General features: G+C 40.1%; 1 protein-coding gene across 2 annotated transcripts in view; it reads right to left on the bottom strand.

Annotated features, from left to right (window-relative positions):
* brat1 (BRCA1-associated ATM activator 1) overlaps positions 1-26,523 on the bottom strand; it is a 50,812-nt gene extending 24,289 nt beyond the window's left edge. For both annotated transcript variants that reach the window (XM_083522315.1, XM_083522316.1), the window contains exons 1-4: positions 26,417-26,523; positions 15,061-15,206; positions 4,378-4,532; positions 1,998-2,145 (exon numbers count right to left, since the gene is read on the bottom strand). In XM_083522315.1, the coding sequence (XP_083378441.1) occupies positions 1,998-2,145; positions 4,378-4,532; positions 15,061-15,187 (430 nt within the window). In that variant the 5' untranslated portion in view covers positions 15,188-15,206; positions 26,417-26,523. The remainder of the gene's footprint in view (positions 1-1,997; positions 2,146-4,377; positions 4,533-15,060; positions 15,207-26,416) is intronic.
* Positions 26,524-26,944: the final 421 nt, after the last annotated feature.

Below are 26,944 nucleotides of genomic sequence, written 5' to 3'. Positions count from 1 at the left end.
AAGTACATGGTTTGAGTACGTCATCCACCACTAGAAAAACGAAATAAATGTAATAGTAAATTAAAACAGATTAAATTATTTGCAGATCTCATAAACCCATATTTTATTCTCTGTAGAACATAGAAAACTTATCAAATGTTTACATTTTGGAAATAAATGTTTTTAAGGAAAGTAGATCAAATGGAAATTGATGGCTGCAACATGTCTCGAACAAGTTGTGCAAATAATTAGGTATATTAAAAAGTCTCAGATGTAAAGGTGGGCAGTGGTTCCCCTACAAATTGTAGAACAAATTTAGATTAATGTTTCTCAAAAAAGCAAACTGCTAAACTTTGAATATCTAATCATCACCAGTACATACAGTAAAATCATTAAAAGTTTAAAAGAAACAATTTCTGTGCACAAGGGACAGATCTGCAAATCACTACATTCTGTTTATTTACATTTTACACAGTGTAACAATTTATATAGTAATTAGGTTTGTAAATATACTGTAAATTATTTAAAAAATATTTTTTAACTGATAATTATAAAGCTTTTTCTGTGTCATTAAATTATTAAAACGCCAATCCAAACATGATTCAACAAAACCTATATAAGAAATTCCATCAGAGTAAATACTTTTTACTCAAATGTAAGTGCTAGTCTGATATCTTTAACATTTATTAACTTTCTACCAATGTCAGCATGTCTCCTTACAGGGAAGAACATTTTCCATGTACTTAATTTTAATGGTGATTTAACATATGCTTAATACTTTTTTACTGTTAGATGCCAAACGGTTAATTGACATTGTGAAATATTTCAACCTTCAAACTAGAAATACATTTCAGTTTAAATCAAGTTAAAACCACTAATTTATACTTTCAAACAGAGGGAAAAAAAATTTTCTTCAAATTGCATTTATACTCTACAGCATTACCTTAAGTAATTTGTCCTAAATACTTTAATAAAATTCACAGCAGTAAGAAGCCTAGTTCTAAAAATTTGGACATTTAAATGTTCAAACTTAAATACAAGTTAAAATTAACAGTAAAGGGAAGTTTAGAATACATAGCACCCAGAATAAAATTTGTATGTTTTAATTCAATGTTAAAGGGATACATCACCCAAAAAAAAGAAGATTCTGTGATTATTTAAACAAACTGATGTTCAATACCTGTATGAATTTGTTTCTTGTGGAAAAAAAAAAAAAAAAAAAAAGAAGTTCAGTAACCAAGCAGTTAATGGTCCCCACTGTTATCCATAGTATGGAAGATCTAGACAACATGAGGGTTAGTAAATGATGATAGAATACATTATTTTGGGGGGGGGGGTGAACTACTCCTTTATATTTACCTTAAATGTATATACTGGGCGATCTGTAATCAGATCACGCTTTAACAAATTTTATAATTTTTTCAAGTTAAAGTGAACTTTTATGATAGGTTGTTGTGAAGATCTTTGAGTTTCTATATGTATGTGAAAGTTAAATGTATGTATATGTATGTATGTTAAATATTATATATATATATATAAATATTATATTAAACATACCATATATATATATATATATATATATATATATATATATATATATATATATATATATATATATATATATATATATATATATAATATTTATATATATTGAGACAGCAAACTCCATGCTTGCTTCAGTGTGTGTAGCAGATGAAGTGTACAGCTGCATCAATTATTCAAGCAGGACCTGCAGACTTCTTAAATAGTCACATTTTGCTGTTTTATTTTCAGACAACATAGTAAAATTTAATTATCACAATTTGGCAAATTTCATGAAATTCCACTTTATAAGGCAAATTATTATTTTTTGACTCGATTCCACAATTCCAGACACATTTTTACATTGTGGATATCATAGGATTGTTAAAATATTTTTTACAGGGCCACTTTAACAACTCCTGTGCCAAGGAACCACCTTTAAACACTTTATGCTGCTGTTATTGTCTATGAAGAAGAATAAAAAATTCAATACTTACTATTCTTGCAGAAAAAGTTAATGGATTTTGGATGCTGCAACATGTTCCACAGTCCCTGTAGCCACCCATAACGTACTGAAGAAATTTTCCAGAATTCCGGCATATGCCAGCTGTCTGGCTGAAACAAATACTCCAAAAGTCCTCTTTCCTGTTCAAGAAAAATCAATAGCAGTTACAACCATTTTCTTTAAAACACCCACAACACACCCAACACATTATATAATTCCATTTACATCTATAGCATTTGGCAGACACCCTTATCCAGAGTGATTTACAATATCTCATTTATACAACTGAGCAGTTAAGGTTTAAAAAGCCTAGTTTAGTGGTGCTGGGATATAAACTCAGGACTTCCTGATCAGAATTTCAACGGCTTAACCACTAAGCTATCATTTTTCCGATTCTTACTGCAAAGAAATCTTTGAAAGGACAGTTTGAAAAAAAAAGTTTAATTATTGCAGGTGTGTCCAATGCAAATAAGAGCAACAAAATGTATGAAAATCTATAAATAAATAATTAGGTTGTAAAAAATAACAGCAGTCAGGAAATTTTCATATGAGTAAATCAGTTTTTTTTAATTGTATGCCTTGTTGGACTTCAATTGTGTCTTGACAACTTGTCGCATTTACATTACACCACAGTGACATTTTCCTTCACATATCCCCGCTTGTTAGGAAGCAACTTGATAAGGCTTGAGCCACCTGCCCTCTCAATCAGTAACCCAGAGTCTTAAACACTAAGCTAACAATTACTTGCAATGCAAACACCACAAGTTAGTCATCTGTTTTTAAGGCAAATATAATAGTAAATTTTATGGAAGAAGAAAAAAAGAAAAGAAAATGTTTTTTTATATATATATATATATATATATATATATATATATATATATATATATATATATATATATATATATATATATATATATATATAATCTGTATTTTAGATACACAGTGAGGAAAATAAGTATTTGAACACCCTGCTATTTTGCAAGTTCTCCCACTCATCGTAGGTGCATGTCCACTGTGAGAGACATAATAAAAAAAAAATAAAAATAATCCAGAAATCACAATATATATTTGAACACCTGTCTATCAGCTAGAATCAGCTAGGGCTACGGGGAAATTGCCAAGCAGCTTGGTGAAAAATGGTCCACTGTTGGAGCAATCATTAGAAAATGGAAGAAGCTAAACATGACTGTCAATCTCCCTCAGACTGGGGCTCCATGCAAGATCTCACCTCGTGGGGTCTCAATGATCCTAAGGAAGGTGAGAAATCAGCCCAGAACTACACGGGAGGAGCTGGTCAATGACCTCAAAAGAGCTGGGACCACCGTTTCCAAGGTTACTGTTGGTAATACACTAAGACGTCATGGTTTGAAATTATGCATGGCACGGAAGGTTTCCCTGCTTAAACCAGCACATGTCCAGGCACGTCTTAAGTGTGCCAATGACCGTTTGGATGATCCAGAGGAGTCATGGGAGAAAGTCATGTGGTCAGATGAGACCAAAATAGAACTTTTGGGTCATAATTCCACTAAACGTGTTTGGAGAAAGAAGAATGATGAGTACCATCCCAAGAACACCATCCCTACTGTGAAGCATGGGGGTGGTAGCATCATGCTTTGTGGGTGTTTTTCTGCACATGGGACAGGGCGACTGCACTGTATTAAGGAGAGGATGACCGGGGCCATGTATTGCGAGATTTTGGGGAAAAACATCCTTCCCCCAGTTAGAGCATTGAAGATGGGTCGAGGCTGGGTCTTCCAACATGACAATGACCCGAAGCACACAGACAGGATAACCAAGGAGTGGCTCTGTAAGAAGCATATCAAGGTTCTGGCGTGGCCTAGCCAGTCTCCAGACCTAAACCCAATAGAGAATCTTTGGAGGGAGCTCCAACTCCGTGTTTCTCAGCGACAGGCCAGAAACCTGACTGATCTAGAGAAGATCTGTGTGGAGGAGTGGGCCAAAATCCCTCCTGCAGTGTGTGCAAACCTGGTGAAAATCTACAGGAAACGTTTGACCTCTGTAATTGCAAACAAAGGCTACTGTACCAAATATTAACATTGACTTTCTCAGGTGTTCAAATACTTATATGCATATGCATATATGTATCATACAAATAAATAGTTAAATACATTGTGATTTCTGGTTTTTTCTTTTTTTAGATTATGTCTCTCACAGTGGACATGCACCTACGATGACAATTTTAGACCCCTCCATGATTTCTAAGTGGGAGAACTTGCAAAATAGCATTGTGTTCAAATACTTATTTTCCTCACTGTAGTATCTTTACTGCTGAAATACCCTTTTTCCATGGGTAAGACAGTAACGAAGCAAGTGTACATAATGTATACAAGTGTTTCTTTTAACATTCTTACCTCCAACAGGGTGAAATTGTGCTCTTTGCTTGCCAGCAGCCCAGCAATTTTGAGTGAGAATGAAAAGACATTGGGATCTAATGTGCAAGATTGTGTTACAGACTGCAAAAACTTTTGGAGGTATGGAAGATACTGCGCAAGATACTGCTCATCATCTGTAGGACAAAAAAAAAAAAAAAAGGTTTTTTTTTGTAAGCAAAATGAATGAATTTGTCTTAGGAATTAAAATATAGTACTTCACCACAAAAACAGTGGTGCTATACAGTCAGTGAACAAGCAACAGAAATTCAATTAACAAGCTCAGTAACTGGATGATTTCGATGATTTAGCTGTATGATAAGTATTTGTATCACAAGGTGTCATCAATAACTTTTAAATATTCTTAAGTAGCAGAGTTTATGGCACTAAATGTATTGCTTTATTTTGCCCTCTTATGTAAGAATATATGATATAAAATACCTTCCTAAGCATTTTGCAAGGCTATTGTATAATACTATTAATTCTAAAGACAATAAAATGTACATTATTTGGGTTTACATATAAGGACAAAAATCATCTGGTTCTTATATTAGAATTAGGTAAATACAACCTCAAAAGAACAACAGGACATTACACTGTGCCATTATTTATTTATTTATTTATTTACAAAAATCAAGCCTAAATCTAGAAACATTGTGTAAAAAAAAGGTGCCTTATTATCAATAGCTTAAAGAACCAACTTCAGCAAGAATAACTTGACTAAAAGTAATCATATTCTGTATGACTCTCTCATAGATCTGAAATCAGTGTGGAGGAGTTTTTGCTCATTCTTCCTTACAACGTTGCTTCAGTTTCCTTTGCAGGCAGTTGCTAATTCAAAGCTCTCTTAAGGTCCTGCCACAGCATTGTAGTCAAGATGAGTTCTGCACTTTGGCTCACCCAATGCACAATTTTATTCTTTTCAGCTATTCTGTTGTAGATTTGATGGTGTGCTTGTGATCACTGTCCTGTTGCATGACCCAGTTTCGAACAAGTTTTAGCTGTCAGACAAATGGCCTCATATTTGACTCTATAATACTTTGGTAAAAAAAGTTCACTCAACAACTACACATTAACCATGTCTTACGGCTGCAAACCAAGCCCAAACCATCACCCATTCACCACTGTGCTTGGCAGCTGGAATAGGGCGTTTATGCTGTTTTGTTGTGTTCATTTTTGCTACACAAGGTGCAAGTGTATTATGGCAAAGCTTTGGTCTCATCTCATCACGAATTCTGTATTTTGGCTTTAGTTTTGTAAAATAAATAAATAACATTGTGTAATATGTTATGTGGTCTTCATCTAAGGTTTTATTTATTCCAATTTAAGTCCTTTATTTTAAGTACTTTAATTTTCACATGACTGTGTGGGTATACTGAGAGTATATATATATTAGGGTTGTAAGGGTACACAAAATTCATCGTCGGTATGTACCTGTTTTTAAGTGATGTTTCAGTTTAATTTCGGTACAATTTGGGGGGGAAAATGGAAAAACTAAAATAGCTTTTTATTGTTTACATTTGTTCAAACCATTTTTTAATAAAAGGCTTGATTGAATATATAATATTTTATAAAAATAAATTATATAAATTTAAATACAATAAATTCAATTAATGCAATACACATTTTTATTATATTGATTAAATTAAGTAATCAAATAAAATTTGCCAAAACCAAATTGATTAAATTAAATCTCTAGTTTCTTTTTTGTCTTGTTTTTATACCCATGTCATTCACTCTGTCCTCTACATCTGCCTCTTTCACACCAACTACCTGCATGTCTTCCCTCACCACATCCATGAACCTCCTCCTTGACCTTCCTCTTTTCCTCCAACCTGGTGGCTCCATTCTTAGTATTCTTCTACCAATATACCCCATGTCCCTCCTCTGCACATGTCCAAACCATCTCAATCTTGCCTCCCTCACTATGTCACCAAAACATCCTACTTGCTGTCCCTTTAATAAACCCATTTCTAATCCTGTCCATCCTCGTCACTCCCAACAACTTCAGTTCTGCTACCTCCAGCTGTCTTTTATTCAATGCCACTATCTCTAATCCATCGCAGGTCTCACCACAGTCCTATAAACTTTCCCTTTCACTCTTGCAGATACCCTTCTATCACAAATCACTCCTGTCACTCTTCTCCACCCACTCCACCCTGCCAGCACTCTTTTCTTTACTTCTCTAACACACTCTCCATTACTTTGCACTGTTGACCCCAGGTACCTGAACTCCTTCACCTTCTCCACCTCTTCTCCCTGCAACCGCACTACTCCACTGCCCTCCATCTCATTTACGCACATGTACTCCGTCTTACTCCTACTGACTTTCATTCCCCTTATCTCCAGTGGACATCTCCACCTCTCCAGGCTCTTCTCCACCTGCTCACTACCCTCACTACGAATCACAACATCACCCGCAAACATCATAGTCCAGGGAGACTCCTGTCTGACCGTCCACCTGTCCATTGCCACTGCAAACAGGAAAAGCTCTTTGTGTATGTAAAAATAATTGTTTAAAGTGTGAGGCGGAGACTAAACAAACTTGTTTGTAAGGGGAAAAGGGATTGTATTGGGTACACATCCACTGAACCGAAAGCCCTGTACCGAAACTTTTCAGAATGAATACGTGTACTATTATACCCATAATATATCTAAATATATATACCGTATTTTTCGGACTATAAGCCGCTACTTTTTTCCCACGTTTTGAACCCCGTGGCTTAAACAATGAAGCGGGTTATTTATTAATTTTTCCTGGGTTTTTTCCGGTTTCAAAAACTTCAAGACAAAAAACTGAACCCCATATCATTAGACCAATGAAATTTCCGAACGGGGAGAAAAAAAAAAAACCAAAAAAAAAACCACGCACCTCACCTGTGTTCTGAGCGGCACGGCATCGGGAGAAAAAACTTTTTTTTTTTTAAACGCACGACGATGCCAAAAGATAAACTCCTGAGAGAAATAGTTGTGAAAGGAAGGAGGAAGACAGTGAACAATGACTTTCTTGGTAGGCTACTGTTTAGATACAAGCCGTTGTAACGCGTTGAGATTGGGTGAAGGGAGAGCTTCACACTTTTGTGTTATGTATATAATTCCATATATAATTCCATGTGTTAATTCATAGTTTTGATGCCTTCAGTGTGAATTTACAATTTTCATAGTCGTGAAAATAAAGAAAACTCTTTGAATGAGGTGTGTCCAAACTTCTGTTCTGTACTGTATGTAAATTTGTGTATATATATATATATATATATATATATATATATATATATATATATATATATATATATATATATATATATACATACACACACACACATATATACAGTGAGGAAAATAAGTATTTGAACACCCTGCTATTTTGCAAGTTCTCCCACTTAGAAATCATGGAGGGGTCTGAAATTGTCATCGTAGGTGCATGTCCACTGTGAGAGACAATTTTTTTTTAAAAATCCAGAAATCACAATGTATGATTTTTTAACTATTTATTTGTATGATACAGCTGCAAATAAATATTTGAACACCTGAGAAAGTCAATGTTAATATTTGGTACAGTAGCCTTTGTTTGCAATTACAGAGGTCTAACATTTTATGTAGTTTTTCACCAGGTTTGCACACACTGCAGGAGGGATTTTGGCCCACTCCTCCACACAGATCTTCTCTAGATCAGTCAGGTTTCTGGCCTGTCACTAAGTAACACGGAGTTTGAGCTCCCTCCAAAGATTCTCTATTGGGTTTAGGTCTGGAGACTGGCTAGGCCACGCCAGAACCTTGGTATGCTTCTTACAGAGCCACTCCTTGGTTATCCTGGCTGTGTGCTTCGGGTCATTGTCATGTTGGAAGACCCAGCCTCGACCCATTTTCAAGAGACTCTGCCTTCAGAGCAGGGGACAGGGCGGCCTTGAAAACAGCAAGGGCCAAACTGCCCCGTGCCATCAGAGAGGGGAAGCGCGCACACGCCAAGAGAATCCATGGCCACTTCCAGGACAGAGGAGACACCCGGCGCATGTGGCAGGGCATCCAGGCGATCACGAATTACAAGACCACATCACCTGCTTGTGACCGTGACCCCTCCCTCCTAGATGCGCTGAATGACTTCTACGCCCGGTTCGAGGTGCAGAACAACGTGGTGGCGAGGAAGACCATCCCTCCTCCCAGTGACCAGGTGCTCTGTCTAACCACAGCTGAAGTGAGGAAAACTCTATGCAGAGTTAACCCATGAATGTCTGCTGGACCTGACAACATTCCTGGCAGAGTGCTCAGGGAATGTGCAGAACAACTAGCAGATGTATTCACTGACATCTTTAACATCTCCCTGAGCAGCGCCACTGTTCCCACGTGCCTCAAGACGACGACCATCATTCCTGTGCCGAAGAAGTCTTCTGTCTCCTGCCTCAATGACTATCGTCCCGTTGCACTCACACCCATCATGATGAAGTGCTTCGAGAGGCTCGTCATGAGGCACATAAAGACCCAGCTCCCACCCGCACTGGACCCCATGCAGTTTGCGTATCGTCCAAACCGCTCCACGGACGATGCCATCTCCACAACCCTCCATCTGGCCCTCACCCATCTGGATAACAAAGACTCTTATGTAAGGATGCTGTTCATAGACTTCAGTTCAGCATTTAACACAATCATTCCTCAGCACCTGATTGAGAAGTTGAGCCTACTGGGCCTGAACACCTCCCTCTGCAACTGGATCCTGGACTTCCTGACTGAGAGACCTCAGTCAGTCAGGATCGGGAACAGCATCTCCAGCACCACCACACTGAGCACTGGAGCCCCTCAGGGCTGTGTGCTCAGTCCACTGCTGTTCACTCTGCTGACTCACGACTGTGCACCAACGGACAGCTCGAATCATATCATTAAGTTTGCTGATGACACGACCGTGGTGGGTCTAATCAGCAAGAACGACGAGTCAGCATACAGAGAGGAGGTGCAATGGTTAACAGCCTGGTGTGGAGCCAACAACCTGTCTCTGAACGTGGACAAAACCAAAGAGATGGTTGTTGACTTCAGGAGAGCACAGAGAGACCATTCTCCACTGATCATCGAGGGATCTTCAGTGGAGATCGTCAAGAGCACCAAATTCCTTGGTGTTCATCTGGCGGATAACCTCACCTGGTCACTTAACACCAGCTCCATCACCAAGAAAGCCCAGCAGCGTCTCTACTTCCTGAGAAGGCTGAGGAAAGCTCATCTCCCTCCCCCCAACCTGACCATGTTCTACAGAGGGGCCATCGAGAGCATCTTGAGCAGCTGCATCACTGCCTGGTTTGGGAACTGCACCGTCTCGAATCGCAAGACCCTACAGAGGATAGTGAGGACAGCTGAGAAGATCATCGGAGTCTTTCTCCCCTCTATCATGGACATTTACACCACACACTGCATCCGCAAAGCACACAGCATTGTGGATGACCACACACACCCGTCACACACACACTTCACCCTCCGACCATCAGGGAAACGGTTCCGAAGCATTTGGGCCGTCACAACAAGACAGTGTAACAGTTTTTTCCCGCAAGCCATCAGGCTCCTCAACAAACATCTGAACTGAACTCTCTCTCACACACACATACTCACACACTGATCTGTACAACCGGATTCAACACACATACACTTCGCACACCCAGGTTTCAACACCATTTACACCTTTCATTGTCGCAATAATGTTTACATGCCATTTGTTGTTTGTTGCTGATCTTCCGGGACTTGTTCTCTTTGCACAATATTCTCTCCAAATCCTTTGGTCACTGATCACTTTATTTTTGATTGCTGCTATTGTAGAATTGCACAATTGTTTACATTTCTCTGTTTACATTTTTTCTGCTACTGTGCACCTTATTTTGTACGACAGGTTTTACTGGCGGAGCTATTGTTGTTTTTATTTTTATATTTTGTGTATTTTGTATTGTCCTGCACTGTCCTGTGTTGTCTCGCACTGTCTTGTGATGTCTTTGCACTGTTTGCACCAGTTGCACACATGCACTTTATGTGGCGAGGATCTTAGTTCCTGGCCCTGTGTTCTTCTGTTCTGTGACTGTTGTTTACTGTTGTTTTATGTAGCACCTGGGTTCAGGAGGAACGTTGTCTCATTTCACTGTGTACTGCATCAGCTATACATGGTTGAATGACAATAAAAGCTTCTTGACTTGACATGACTAGACTTGCTCTAACTGAGGGAAGGAGGTTGTTCCAAAATCTCGCAATACATGGCCCCGGTCATCCTCTCCTTAATACAGTGCAGTCGCCCTGTCCCATGTGCAGAAAAACACCCCCAAAGCATGATGCTACCACCCCCATGCTTCACAGTAGGGATGGTGTTCTTGGGAAGGTACTCATCATTCTTCTTCCTCCAAACACGTTTAGTGGAATTATGACCCAAAAGTTCTATTTTGGTCTCATCTGACCACATGACTTTCTCCCATGTCTCCTCTGGATCATCCAAATGGTCATTGGCAAACTTAAGACATGCCTGGACATGTGCTGGTTTAAGCAGGGGAACCTTCCGTGCCATGCATGATTTCAAACCATGACATCTTAGTGTATTACCAACAGTTACCTTGGAAACGGTGGTCCCAGCTCTTTTCAGGTCATTGACCAGCTCCTCCCGTGTAGTTCTGGGCTGATTTCTCACCTTCCTTAGGATCATTGAGACCCCACGAGGTGAGATCTTGCATGGAGCCCCAGTCCGACGAAGATTGACAGTCATGTTTAGCTTCTTCCATTTTCTAATAATTGCTCCAACAGAGGACCTTATTTCACCAAGCTGCTTGGCAATTTCCCCGTAGCCCTTTCCAGCCTTGTGGAGGTGTACAATTTTGTCTCTAGTGTCTTTGGACAGCTCTTTGGTGTTGGCCATGTTAATGGTTGGATTCTTACTGATTGTATGGGGTGGACAGGTGTCTTAATGCAGCTAACGACCTCAAACAGGTGCATCTAATTTAGGATAATAAATGTAGTGGAGGTGGACATTTTAAAGGCAGACTAACAGGTCTTTGAGGGTCAGAATTCTAGCTGATAGACAGGTGTTCAAATACTTATTTGCAGCTGTATCATACCAATAAATAGTTTAAAAATCAAATATTGTGATTTCTGGATTTTTTTTTTTAGATTATGTCTCTCACAGTGGACATGCACCTACGATCACAATTTCAGACCCCTCCATGATTTCTAAGTGGGAGAACTTGCAAAATAGCAGGGTGTTCAAATACTTATTTTCCTCACTGTATGTATATATATATATATATATATATATATATATATATATATATATATATATATATATATATATATATATATATATACACACACACACACAGTACAGACCAAAAGTTTGGACACACCTTCTCATTCAAAGAGTTTTCTTTATTTTCATGACTATGAAAATTGTAGAGTCACACTGAAGACATCAAGGGCTATTTGACCAAGAAGGAGAGTGATGGGGTGCTGCGCCAGTTGACCTGGCCTCCACAGTCACCGGACCTGAACCCAATCGAGATGGTTTAGGGGTGAGCTGGACCGCAGAGTGAAGGCAAAAGGGCCAACAAGTGCCAAGCATCTCTTGGGAAACTCCTTCAAGACTGTTGGAAGACCATTTCAGGTCACTACCTCTTGAAGCTCATCAAGAGAATGCCAAGAGTGTGCAAAGCAGTAATCAAAGCAAAAGGTGGCTTTGAAGAACCTAGAATATGACATTTTTCAAATGTTTCACACTTTTTTGTTATGTATATAATTCCATATATAATTCCACATGTGTTAATTCATAGTTTTGATGCCTTCAGTGTGAATCTACAATTTTCATAGTCATGAAAATAAAGAAAACTCTTTGAATGAGAAGGTGTGTCCAAACTTTTGGTCTGTACTGTATATATATACATACATACACACACACACACACACACACACACACACACTGGTGTGAAACAGTATTTCTATTTCGATCCTGATTTTAATTTTTTTGCATGTTTGTCACACTATAATGTTTCAGATCAACGCAAGTGAACACAACATGCAGTATTTAAAATCCAAAACTACATAGCCCTGTGTGAAAAAGTGTTTGCCCCCTAAACCTAATAACTGGTTGGTATGATGTTCTTTTTCTGAAATGCGCACTTACTTTTACACCAGACGTAATGGGACACACACCTTCCAAAAAGTTAAACTTTTGTCCTATCAGTCCACAGAGTATTTTCGCAAAAGTTAAGAGGATCATCAAGAAGATTTCTGGCAAAACTAAGACGAGCCTTTATGTTCTTTTTGCTCAGCAGTGGTTTTCGTCCTGGAACTCTGCCACGCAGAACAGATTTGCCCAGTCTCTTTCTTATGGTGGAGTTATAAACACTGACCTTAACTGAGGCAAGTGAGGCCTGCAGTTCTTTGGATGTTGTTGTGGGGTCTTTTGTGACAAGTCGTCGCTGTGCTTTTGGGGTAATTTTGGTCGGCCGGCCACTCCTGGGAAGGTTCTCCACTGTTCCATGAATTTGTGAATAATGGCTCTTACTGGAGTCCCAAAGCTTTAGAAATGGCTTTATAACCTTTTCCTGACTGATAGATCTCAATTACCTTCTTTCTTATTTGTTTCTGAATTTCTTTGGAGATTTCTTGACTGTGAACAGGTGTGGGAGTAATCAGGCCTGGGTGTGGCTAGAGAAATTTAACTCAGGTGTGATAAACAACAGTTTTAACAGGGGAGCAAACACTTTTTGACACAGGGCAATGTAGTATTGGATTTTGTTTTCCCTTAATAATAAAAACCTTCATTGAAAAACTGCATGTGTTCACTTGTGTTATCTCTGTGACAAACACAAATACAAAATCAGGAAGGGGCAAACACTTTTTCACACAACTGTATATACAAAGTATCTCAAAAACGTCAGAACCCCTCACATTTTAGCAAATATTTTAGTATATCTAAAAGGGACAATACTATAGAAATGAAACTTGGATACATTTTAGAGTAGTAAATGTGGTTCAGAGCAGTACAGATTAACTGTCCTCTAAAAGTCAACATACAGACATTATTGTTAAAATTGCTGACAAAAACGTGAGTACACCCTAAGTGAAAACATATGAATATCGTTTAATCTTGCAAAGCCTTAATGTCCTATTAATCATATTCATGTTTGTCTGGATCATACAATTTTGTGTATCTTGTATTAGAGCAGTTAAAATTTGGTGCTTTATGTAACTTTCTCTCATACTGACCACTGGATGTTCAACATGGCACCTCATGGCAAAGACTCTCTGAGGATTTGAGAATTAGAACTGTTGCTCTCCACAAAGATGTCTGAGGCTATAAGAAGATCGGTACCACCCTGAAACCGAGTTACAGTACAGTGGCAAGGGTCATACAGAGGTTTTCCGAGACGGGTTCCACTCTGAGCAGGCCTTGCATCACAGAAGGTAAGTCTTCTTGCTGTGCGTCAAGCTGCTTTAAAAAACAGACACATGAGTGCAGCCAGCATTGCTTGCCAGTGCTAAGTTGGTTTGCATGTTTGTCGCCCCAGAAGAAAGCCTCTTCTGAAGCTGCCTCACAAGAAAGCCCACAAACAGTTTGCTGAAGACAACATTTTTCCAAGAGCATGAATTACTGGAACCATGTTCTATGGTCTACTAAGATAAACTTGTTTGGCTCAGTTGGTGACTAGTATGCCCTTGATGAGGAGTACCTAGAAAACGGTAGTGGTGGTAGCATCATGGTCTGGGGCTGCATGAGTATTGCTGGTACTGGGGAACTGTGGTTTATTGAGGGAAACATAGATTCCCACATGTACTTTGACATGCTGAGCAGAACATGACGCCATCCCTTCAGAATCTGGGTCGAACGGCAGTTTTCCAAAATAATAACGACCCGAAACACACCTCCAAGATGACAACTGCCTTGCTGAAGAAGCTGAAGATGATGAAGTGGCCAAGTACGTCTCCAGACCTGAATGTTATTGAGCACCTGTGGGGATCCTCAAGCGAAAGGGCCATTTACAGTGTTGCCTGTGGCCCGAAATATTGCCTTCAAGTCTGGAGACAGGGTCATTTACAGTGTTGCCTGTGGCCTCAGTGACTAGCTCCCAGTCACACTCACTCTGGTAATAATAAAGTGCTTAGAGAGGCTGGTTCCACAGCACATCAAAGCTACTCTTCCACAGGCACACAGTCTGTTTTAGGCCACCACTTCTTCTCCATGCTTACAATCAGAACTTTTCTTTTCAATTGATTTTTTTTTTATTTTCACTCGTTTTTCCTATCTGATAGGTTTGGTTAATTATTACTGTCTTTTGCTGCCTTTTAGTTTAGGTCCTGCTTGTAAAAGAGATTTTGTCAATTTGTTTTATTTTAGTTAAAATAATGTTACCAGACTTTGCTGGCTCAAATCCAACTGACATCCTAGACCTTATTCTATATTATAACCTTAATCAGGGTAATAATCTTTATTGGTTGGCTCAGTTTGCAGTAAGCTTGACACTGCTTTTTTTAAAGAAATCAAAGTAGCTATCAAGCACTGATTTTAAGGCTCAAAGTTTAATTGTGTAAAACCATAATTGTGTCCCCCCAAAAGTCCTAACCTTAGTTAACCTATTATGTACATCTATGAAATATCTATAGAGATACAACATGAGATACAACATGACTTGGCTTTCAATTACAATGTACATTACTTACTCTGCATTATCAGCTCTTTAAAACAATCAAGAAGCTTTTCCAGAGATGTGTCATCATGTAGCACAAGTCTGGAGTCAGCAAGAACTTCACACACAGATGGCAGTAGGTTTAAGCAGTCACTCTCCATTGATTGGTGATGCAGGTAACTTAGTAAGATAAACAAAACAGAATAGTTCAAACTTTCAACAAAGTTCAATAAAAGCAATGATCTTTCTTATAAAAGCCATAAATAAATATTATGTAATTTATAATAACAAAATCATGTCAACACTATTTAGAATATCAACAGAAATTTACATCAAGATAGGTCAAACTACACACACAATTTTTAGGTGAGCAAAGGTATACTGTAGGAACAGATAGCCTTCAAGCAAAAACGAGTCAAGCTGCATTTTTTTTTTTTTTTTTTAGATCTAAGCAATTTTAATTCTAAATCTTAATTAATAAGACGTGAAACTAGGGCTGGGGCGATATGGCCTAAAATAAAAATCCCCGATTTTTTCACAAAAAATCCGATTTGCGATTTATATAGATTTTTTTCCCCTGCTTAAAATCAATCTGCATATGACAAAACATTTTTTTTTTAAGTTTTAACTTTATTAAATAAAGTTTATTTACCCTTCTGGGATTATAACCCACTTTGGGTTAAAGTGCAATCAGAAACAACAAGCCAAAAATACAAGATGGCAGCCCGTTGAGCTCGTTCGAAACTATGGGAGCCCAGAGGGGAGCGTCAGCGGACATTAAAGAGAAAACCGATTTTTATTAAAACTGATCGATGTAAACTACACATTCGAGTTAATTGATAAAATCGATTTATCGCACAGCCCTAGATTTCCTTTCTTAGATTAAACATTTATTGAAAAACACAAGCCTCTCCAGTCAGTGCACTGGTTGCCTACCTAGAGCCTAAACTACTAATAATACAGTTCCAAAAAGTCATTTTCTCTCCAAATGTTACTTATTCTTTCTCTAATTGTTAATGTAATAAAAGGCTACAAGTTGCTTTCACTTTAACACCTCTTGATTGAAACACTCACGCTTTGACATTGAGGCACATGCATACACAGAGCACCGGGCGAGAGGAATTCAGCATCCAGAACCTGTCACCACGTGATCTTTCCCACCCTCACAGAGACTATAGTTAAATGGATCTGGACGCGGAGAAGGATGCTAAAGTTGCAGCGGAATAATAAGTGTGTTTCATTGGCGATTAGGTAAATTAGGTTCATGAATGAATGAAAAGAAAATCTTTTTTGCTATGTAAACGACCCTCCCCGCACATTACAAGGAGTATGACCTCACTGGTTTCACTCTTCCTAAGCCTGTACCGCAACCCATGTCACCACCTGTTCAACCGGGCCAACCGAATTATGGAAGCAGAAGAAGGGGCAACTGGGTTCACCCCACAACTACCAAGTTATGAGGTAGACAGTCCGTTGCAGTGGTCCGATGTGTAATGTGAATCTGTATCAGACATCATAAAGGGGGGGGAACCAGGATCTCCACCAAGCACCCCGATGAGTAGTCTTACTGAATAGTTAATGGTGTCAAGAACACTGAAAGCATGGCAGTACAGAGTGTCTAGGGATCCCAAGGTGGCAGCAGCTGGCATACAGGTGTGCACAGGTAGGAAATGGAGCGCAGGGAAATCTCTAGAAGTGGCTGAGTCACGGTTGAGGCACAAGGCATTGGTGGGGCCAATAGCAACAGGGCGTGCAGGCTTTGGCTACTTCCCGGTTGTGGGAATTGACAATACTGAAGGTAAAGAACGGAAAACATCAGGGCAGGCGTGGAAGAAAAAAGAGCTAGCCGGATGGTGGGATTGGGACAACAAGGAGCTTGAACTAGATGGGTTAGTGTTCGGCAGCGTAAGATCTCATGGGCTGATATTTGGAAAGTATATTTCTATCCTATCAGGTTCTTAGTCCAAAGCATCTATGATGTCTTGCCAAGTCCTGCAAAACCTCCACCTCTGGGGAAAAAGCAAGACACCTTCCTGTCCCATTGTTTGGGAAGGGGATCACTAGAACATATCCTCAGCAGCTGCTCAAAAGCCCTTGAAGACAGGCACTATCATTGGCGCCACAGCAAAGTGCTTAAGGCAGTTGCTGAGACCTTGGCCATAGCCATTAATGCCAACAAAGGCCATTTCAAGCCAAAGAACATCCAGTTTTTAAGAGCCGGAGAGAAGGCCCACCCACAATCCAGAGTAAAGTCTGGTCTTCTTACTTCTGCTACAGACTGGCAATTGTAGGTCGATCTAAATAAACGGCTGAAGATCCCTACCAGAATAACATCTACACAACTTCATCCAGACATGATCATTGTTTCAAATTCCACCAAGCAATTGATTTTATGCATGGAAGAGGCCAATGAGAAGAAGTGGGGTAAGCACCAAAAGTCAGTTGAAGAGTGTAGAAGGCAGTGCTGGATAACTCGTTGTGAGCCGTTGGAGGTGAGCTGTAGAGGGTTTGCAGGGCGTTTACTCTGCAAAGTACTTACTCTACTAGGAATCACTGGGGAGACAAAGAGGAAGACGATTAGAACCGCAACTGAAGCCACAGAGAAATCCACCAGATGGCTTTGGATTTTGGATTGGCCTCATGTCTGACACATAGCTTTTATGTTGTTGTAAAGTGACAAAGCCCTCTTAACAGACTCAGCTGACCTTAAGCGGTCATCAACATAAGAATTTTGCAGCACTGTTTATTGTGCAATCATCAAATAGATGTGTACTATACTTTGAATATCGCCTCAGAACATAACTTGCACAGTTAGGTGATAAGGTCGCACCAAACAGGTGCACTTCCATTCTGTACTCCCCTATAATTTGGCTGAGGACCACCATAGAAACCTGAGTAGGTCAGCATCTTCTGGAGGAAGTCATACCTGGTAAAAGATGGCTTCCACATCAGCCATTATTGCCACAGACTCTTAGCGAAAACTATTGAGAACACCTATTAAGGTGCTGGTGAGAACTGTATCTTGGAGAAGTTGTTTGTTTAATTATGTTCTCTGATACGAAGCACCACAGTCAAATACCACACAAAGTTTGTTTTTCTTAGGATGATATACTCCATGATGGGGAACATACCAAACCTTTCCATGACATCCAAGGTCCTCATTTGGAACCTTTATAGCATATCCTTTGTTGATCAATTCGTTTTATTAAGGCAATATAGTCCTTGCATAAAGATGAATTCTTAAGTAAATTTGTGGCACGCTGTTTTGCCATGGCACGATTGTAATGTCCATTTACCATTCTGGCTGACTGTAACACTATGTCCATAAACAGACGATCTGCCTTAAACATCTCTATCTCTTCCTCTTCCCCACCCTCAGAAAAAGTCATATTTGAACTGCTGACTTGACACGTCCTCCAGCTTGGTCACAGAAATACAATCTGACACTATCTGTGGCACTTTATTTTTTAGTTTTACTGTAACAACAGTGGCCCATTCATTGTCCATCCCAGCATAGTTAGTACTGCATGAGGCCCATCATTTACAATTGGGATGAAAACACATACCTTTGCTCCTGGAGAAATCTAGCTTTTCCTTGTGATGAGGATTTTGGAGATTTTTACAGTGTTAAAAAGTATGCTCTTCTTCTATCCACTGTCTCTAATCCATACAACATCGCAGGTCTCACCACAGTCCTATAAACTTTCCCTTTCACTCTTGCAGATACCATTCTATCACAAATCACTCCTGTCACTCTTCTCCACCCACTCGACCCTGCCAGCACTCTTTTCTTTACTTCACTAACACACTCTCCATTACTTTGCACTGTTGACCCCAGGTACCTGAACTCCTTCACCTACTCCACCTCTTCTCCCTGTAACTGCACCACTCCACTGCCCTCCCTTTCATTTACGCACATGTACTTTGTCTTACTCCTTTCAAACCAACTACCTGCATGTCTTCCTTTACCACATCCATAAACCTTTTCCTTGGCCTTTCTCTTTTCCTCTTTCCTGGTGGCTTCATCCTCAGCATTCTCCTACCGATATACCCCATGTCCCTCCTCATGTCCAAACCATCTCAATCTCGCCTCCCTCAACTTGTCAACAAAACGTCCAACATGCGCTGTCCCTCTAATAAACTCATTTCTAATCCTGTCCATCCTTGTCACTCCCAACAAAAATCCTTAACACCTTTAGCTCTGCTACCTCCAGCTCCACCTCCTGTCTTTTACTCAATGCCACTGTCTCTAATCCATACAACATCGCAGGTCTCACCACAGTCCTATAAACTTTCCCTTTCATTCTTGCAGATACCCTACTATCACAAATCACTCCTGTCACTCTTCTCCACCCACTCCACCCTGCCTGCATGCTTTTCTTCACTTGCCTAACACACTCTCCATTACTTTGCACTGTTGAACCCAGGTACCTGAACTCCTCCACCTTTTCTCCCTGCAACCGCACAACTCCACTGCCCTCCCTCTCATTCACACACATGTACTCTGTCTTACTCCTACTGACTTTCATTCCCCTACTCTCCAGCACGTACCTCCACCTCTCCAGGCTCTTCTCCACCTGTTAACTACTCTCACAACAAATCACAATATCATCTGCAAACATCATAGTCCAGGGAGACTCCTGTCTGACCTCGTCCGTCAACCTGTCCATCACCACTGCAAACAGGAAAGATCTCAGGGCTGATCCTTGATGCAGTCCAACCTTCACCCTGAACCAGTCTGTCGTTCCTACTGCACACTTCACTGCCGTCACACTGTCCTCATACATGTCCTGCACCACCCTCACATAGTTCTCTGACACACCTGACTTCCTCATACAATACCACAACTTCTCTCTTGGCACTCTGTCGTACGCTTTCTCTAAATCCACAAATACACAATGCAATTCCTTCTGTCTGGCCAAATAAGGTATCTGTGGTGCTCTTCCTACTGTTGCTCACAGATGGTCACCTCTTCTCTCAGCCTGGCTTCCACTACTCTTTCCCTACTGATCAACTTTATTCCCCTGTAGTTACTGCAGGTCTGCACATCTCCGTTATGCTTAAAAATCGGTACCAGCAAGCTCCTTCTCAATTCCTCAGGCATCCTTTTACCTTCCAGAATCTTGTTAAACAATCTGGTTAAAAACTCCACTGCCATCTCTCCTAAACATCTCCATGCTTCTACCGGTATGTCATCTGGTCCAACCGACTTTCCATTCTTCATCCTTCATTCTTAATCGCTGTTCTCACTTCCTCCTTAATAATCCTATCCACTTCCTGCTTCACCAACTCCACATCATCCAACCTTCTCTCTCTCTCATTTTCCTCGTTCATCAGCTGCTCAAAATACTCCCTCCACCTTCTCAACACACTCTCCTCACTAGTCAACACATTTCCATCTATATCCTTTATTGCTCTAACTTGCAGCACATCCTTCCCAGCTCGGTCCCTCTGCCTGGCCAATCGGTACAAATCCTTTTCTCCTTCCTTAGTGTCCAACCTCTCATACAGCTCCTCATATGCCTTTTCCTTGGCTTTCGCCACATCCCTCTTTACCTGCTGCCACATCTCCTTGTACTCCTGCCTACTTTTCTCATCACTCTGTCGATCCCGCTTCTGTTTTGTTAACCTCTTTCCCCTTATGCTCTCCTGCACTTCCTCATTCCACCACCACGTCTCTTTGTCTTCCTTTCTATTTCCGGATGTCACACCAATTACTTTTTTTAGCTGCCTCCCTCATCACTCCTGCAGTAGTTTCCCAATCATCCAGCATCTCATCACCACCACCGAGCCTCTGTCTGACCTCTTCCCTGATCCTTACACTTTTACAAAATAGGCAAAACATAGTGAATGATTTGCTGAGACGAGTATGGTCTGTTTTGGTAGAGGTTGACTATGTTTCCACTTTTACAGTTGTTCATTTGCTTTGCAATAGTGGTACAACTTCTTTTACAACCACCTGATCTCCCTGGCTTAATGCTAATAGGAGACTTCAGTTGTTCTTTGTTTTTATCTCTTATTTCCCCAAACAAAGAATGCAGGACAACCTTGGCTTGTTTACTAACAAACTCCACAATAACTTTAAATGTAAATGTCTGAATTGGGCTCCTGAGGGTTTAGAAAATTTTTTCAATCAATAATTTTAATTTGGATTCAGCTCTTCTTACTGCCACGACAAGTAAGATATTTGACTTTAAAATGTATTGAAGTTAAAGTCTCTCCGAACAGAAATACTTGAGTAAAGTACAGTAACGAATTTCATTTACTTCGTTACAGTCCACCACTGGCTCCAGAAGAACTGGAGTCTGAACTAATATAAAACAATTAGTATCAGAGACAAGTATTGATTCAATATTCTACTGACTTTACAAAGCTCACTGAATAGTGAAAAACCAATAGATGCTGAAAAAAATATTAAAACTGCTATAAAATCAAAACATGACTCAGCAACAAAACCAAAAAAAAATGACTATTCTGAATTGGATAGAAAAATTGGAAAATTGCTCATGTAGAGCTAACTTGAGGATTGTAAATGTCCTGGCAGGCAGTGAAAGTGGCCAAGACCCTGCAAAATTTTTGGGAAAATGCTACTGGAGCTAAGAGGCAAGGAGGCATTTGAGAAAACCACCAACACTCATTCCTTTTATCTTTCTGCCCAAAGAAGTCTATTCTGTTTGTTGTTCTTCTGACATTATGGTTTCTTTGCCGAACTTCGACCATGATGGCCTGATTAATGCAGACTCCTCTAAACAGTGGATCTTTAAATATGTCTGCCACTTGAACTCCAAGAAGCATGTATATAAATTGGCGGTTTTTGATTTTGGTAATTCTATTAAAATGATCCTCTGCGGTAAGGAGAGGCCGTTTCATCATTGTGTTTGATGATTTTGGTGACTGCATTTGGGGATTCATTTAAAGTTCTTGGGATTTTTCAAAATGACTGACGTTCATTTCTTAAAGTAGTGATGGACTGTCTTTTCTCTTTCCATAAGATGAGTGTGTACCTGTAAGATAACGGCCGCTTGGGGAAAGTAAAAAGAACACACACTGGCGTCACGGATGAAGATGAAACAATGTGAAAATTGCGTAGATTAATAAAACGCTATTGTGTAAGCTGTTTGTTTATAACTTTGGGAAAGTCGCACAGAATCTGTTCTGTCGTGACCTGCAAGCTTTAATCAGCTCGCTCGCGACATCGTGATGATGTAATTAAATCAGCATGAACAAACACAATCTAAAAGCAGCAAATAACAGCAGCAGTAAACAATTAATTTTTTGTCACCGTTATGGTTTTCAGCTAATGATTATGCATTTGTACACCAATGTATTTTTCTTTCTTTCCTTTTAAACCTGTTAGTTTGCTGCATTTCTCCTTCTGTTTTCAAACATGATTTTCTGTGACTTTACTAAGTTCAAATGCTTGTATATTTATGCTTTTATATTTATTCTAATGCTTATATATTTCAATTATGCATATATCCTTTAATTATTATACAAAATTAAGTTAATTACATTCCAGATGCTTATATCTTTACAACTAAACAAAATGTTTGTGTATTTTTCCTGGTTGTCAACTTGCCATCTGCAATTTTCATTAAAAAAAATACAAACGTTGATTCAAACTATTTACACCTTGGATATTTTTGTGGGTTTTTTTACAGTAGGAAAAAAACCCAGCATGAGGGAATTTGTTTAAAGAAGAATCCCTCATGCACTCCTCAACAAGCAGCTACTATAAGCTTTAAAATGTCAAAATTAAATATCCTTATCTGGCTTTTGCATTTTTAAAGTACACTTTTATACGTAAATAAAAAGAATTAGGATTCCATATAGATATAATAAGCAAAACAGCTTATTAAAAATTTTCGTATCTGATTAATATTCGCCCTAATAATCGATTATCAAAATAATCGTTAGTTCGTGGGCGACTGCAGCTGAGGATTGTTTCGCATCAATGGCCTGTGGATCCATGAGATTACGGAGCAACACGGAAGCTCTGTTGATGGATTTGAACTGTTCTGTATTTCAACAGTCTGCTACACTGGCTCAGGATCACAGGTGATCAGGATCAGGATCACTATTGAGAATTTCATACCGGATCGGTCGAGGCCCGGGTTAACAACGACCGCCACAGGTATCATTAGCCGACAGGGTACCGGTGGAAATTGGGCTACTGTTGGCCGAAGGAGGAGAAGGAGAGGAGGAAGACGTCTACAGAGACGGCAGGGAAAGGAGCAGTGTAGGAGAGTGGAGGTTCGGGTTGGTACTTTAAATGTTGGTACTATGACGGGTAAAGGGAGAGAGGTAGCTGATATGATGGAGAGGAGAAATGTGGATTTGTTGTGTGTTCAGGAGACCAAGTGGAAAGGGATTAAGGCCAGGAACATTGGAGGTGGGTTTAAACTGTTTTATCATGGTGTGGATGGAAAGAGAAATTGTGTAGGGGTGATTCTGAAGGAAGAGTACAGTAAGAGTGTAGTGGAGGTGAAGAGAGTTTCTGATAGGGTGATGATCGTGAAGGTGGAAGTTGAAAGGATGATGATAAATGTCATCAGTGCCTATGCTCCACAAGTTAGCTGTGAGATGGAGGAGAAGGAAAGATTCTGGAGTGAATTAGATGAAGTGGTAGATGGTGTACCTAGGAAAGAACGATTGGTGATTGGGGCAGACTTTAATGGGCATGTAGGTGAAGGGAACAGGGGTGATGAGGAGGTGATGGGTAGGTATGGTTTTAAGGAGAGGAATGTGGAAGGGCAGATGGTGGTGGATTTTGCTAAAAGGATGGAAATGGCAGTGGTGAACACTTATTTTAAGAAGAAGGAGGATCACAGGGTGACGTATAAGAGTGGAGGAAGGTGCACACAGGTGGACTATGTGCTATGCAGGAGATGCAACCTAAAGGAGATTGGAGACTGTAAGGTGTTGGCAGGGGATAGTGTAGCTAGACATCATCGGATGGTGGTCTGTAGGATGGTTTTGGAGGCGAAGAAGAAGAGGAGGAGAATGAGGACTGAAAGAAGAATAAGATGGTGGAAACTGAAGGAGGAAGAGTGTAGTGTGAGGTTCAGGGAAGGGGTCAGACTGGGGCTCGGTGGTGTTGAAGAGGTGTTGGATGATTGGGCAACTACTGCAGGAGTGATGAGGGAGGCAGCTAGAAAAGTACTTGGTGTAACATCTGGAAATAGAAAGCAAGACAAGGAGACGTGGTGGTGGAATGAGGAAGTGCAGGAGAGCATAAGGAGAAAGAGGTTGGCAAAACAGAAGTGGGATAGACAGAGTGATGAGAAAAGTAGGCAGGAGTACAAGGAGATGCGGCAGCAGGTTAAGAGGGAATGTGGCGAAAGCCAAGGAAAAGGCATATGAGGAGCTGTATGAGAGGTTGGACACTAAGGAAGGAGAAAAGGATTTGTACCGATTGGCCAGGCAGAGGGACCGAGCTGGGAAGGATGTACTGCAAGTTAAAGCAGTAAAGGATGGAGAGGGAAATGTGTTGACTAGTGAGGAGAGTGTGTTGAGAAAGTGGAGGGAGTATTCTGAGCAGCTGATGAATGAGGAAAAAAGAGAAGGTTGGAGGATGTGGAGTTGGTGAAGCAGGAAGTGGATAGGATTAGTAAGGAGGAAGTGAGAGCAGCGATTAAGAGGATGAAGAGTGGAAAGTCAGTTGGACCAGATGACATATCGGTAGAAGCGTGGAGATGTTTTGGAGAGATGGCAGTGGAGTTTTTGACCAGATTGTTTAACAGGATTTTGGAAGGTGAGAAGATGCCTGAGGAATGGAGAAGAAGTGTGCTGGTACCAATCTTTAACCATAAAGGAGATGTGCAGTCTTGCAGTAACTACAGGGGAATTAAGTTGATCAGTCACACCATGAAGTTATGGGAAAGAGTAGTGGAAGCCAGGCTGAGAGAAGAGGTGACCATCTGTGAGCAACAGTATGGTTTCATGCCGAGGAAGAGCACCACAGATGCCTTATTTGCTTTAAGAATGTTGATGGAGAAGTATAGAGAAGGACAGAAGGAATTGCATTGTGGATTTGTGGATTTAGAGAAGGCGTACGACAGGGTGCCAAGAGAGGAGTTGTGGTATTGTATGAGGAAGTCAGGTGTGTCAGAGAAGTATGTGAGGATGGTGCAGGACATGTATGAGGACAGTGTGACGGCAGTGAAGTGTGCAGTAGGAACGACAGACTGGTTCAGGGTGAAGGTTGGACTGCGTCAAGGATCGGCCCTGAGCCCTTTCCTGTTTGCAGTGGTGATGGACAGGTTGACGGACGAGGTTAGACAGGAGTCTCCCTGGACTATGATGTTTGCGGATGATATTGTGATTTGTTGTGAGAGTAGGGAGCAGGTTGAGAAGAGCCTGGAGAGGTGAAGATATGCACTGGAGAGAAGGGGAATGAAAGTCAGTAGGAGTAAGACAGAGTATATGTGTGAGAATGAGAGGGAGGGCAGTGGAGTGGTGCGGTTGCAGGGAGAAGAGCTGGAGAAGGTGGAGGAATTCAGGTACCTGGGGTCAACAGTGCAAAGTGAGTGTGTTAGAGAAGTGAAGAAAAGAGTGCAGGCAGGGTGGAGTGGGTGGAGAAGAGTGACAGGAGTGATTTGTGATAGTAGGGTATCTGCAAAAATGAAAGGGAAAGTTTATAGGTCTGTGGTGAGACCTGCAATGTTGTATGGATTAGAGACAGTGGCATTGAGTAAAAGACAGGAGGCGGAGCTGGAGGTAGCAGAGCTGAAAATGTTGAGGTTTTCGTTGGGAGTGACGAGGATGGACAAGATTAGAAATGAGTTTATTAGAGGGACAGCGCATGTAGGATGTTTTGGTGACAAGGTGAGGGAGGCGAGATTGAGATGGTTTGGACATGTGCAGAGGAGGGACATGAATTATATTGGTAGAAGAATGCTGAGGATGGAGCCACCAGGTACGAGGAAAAGAGGAAGGCCAAGGAGGAGGTTTATGGATGTGGTGTGGGAAGACATGCAGGTAGTTGGTGTGAAAGAGGCAGATGTAGAGGACAGGGTGGTGTGGAGACGGATGATCCGCTGTGGCGACCCCTAATGGGAGCAGCCGAAAGAAGAAGAAGAAGAAGACTCTATGTAAAGCTGCTTCAAGACAACTTCAAGTGTTATCCAAATAAAAATTAATTGAAATTGAATTGAATTATGAACGGTGAATTTACGGCTACCAACTCGGCTTGTTTAAAAACTGCAGAACATTAAAACAGTCATTACTATTGAACCAGATGCTAATATTGCTAGTGCCCGGTGGTCAGTGTTACTAACAACAATGCGCTCATGGACACGTTTTTGTTTTTGTTAAATTGATGTATTCGAATTAATATTGAAGTACGACAAATGCACCAGCACATTAGAATTTTAAAATGTTAATATTACCTTCCGGTCTTATTCCTGTCTCGCTTTACCGCGACTTGTTTTCCTCGTGGCTGTAGTTGGTGTTTTTCTTCCCTCGCACTTCATTACTGCCACCATCTGGCCACCGGTATCCAATACGTGTTTAAATAAATATCTGATCAAATCCAAATCAGAGTAACTAAATCAGTAGATTAACATGAACACGGTAGCATTTTCCTTATCATATAACACATTTACATGCATCTAAAAATCACCCATTATCATCATAATTATTATTATAATGTTATTATACTGCAATATCATGTGGTGGATCTGATTACGATTTTAGTAATAAAAGAGCTTAACATGAAATTTTATTTAAAATATATATATATTTCAAATATGCCACTATTGTTAAGGAAATTAAAATAGTTTGTAACAAATGTATAGTTTTTTTCACCCACAAATGACATTTAACAAACAAAAAGTTTAAATGTTTAAAAAGTTTATATTTAGCACAAATCAAAATCAACAAGAACTGTGGCTTTATGACTTACATTAAAATATTTT

Source organism: Silurus aristotelis (assembly GCF_946808225.1).
Source record: "Silurus aristotelis genome assembly, chromosome: 20".
Lineage (NCBI taxonomy): Eukaryota > Metazoa > Chordata > Actinopteri > Siluriformes > Siluridae > Silurus > Silurus aristotelis.
The sequence above is the reverse complement of the archived record's forward strand: the minus strand, read 5'-3'. Positions and strand labels throughout refer to the sequence as shown.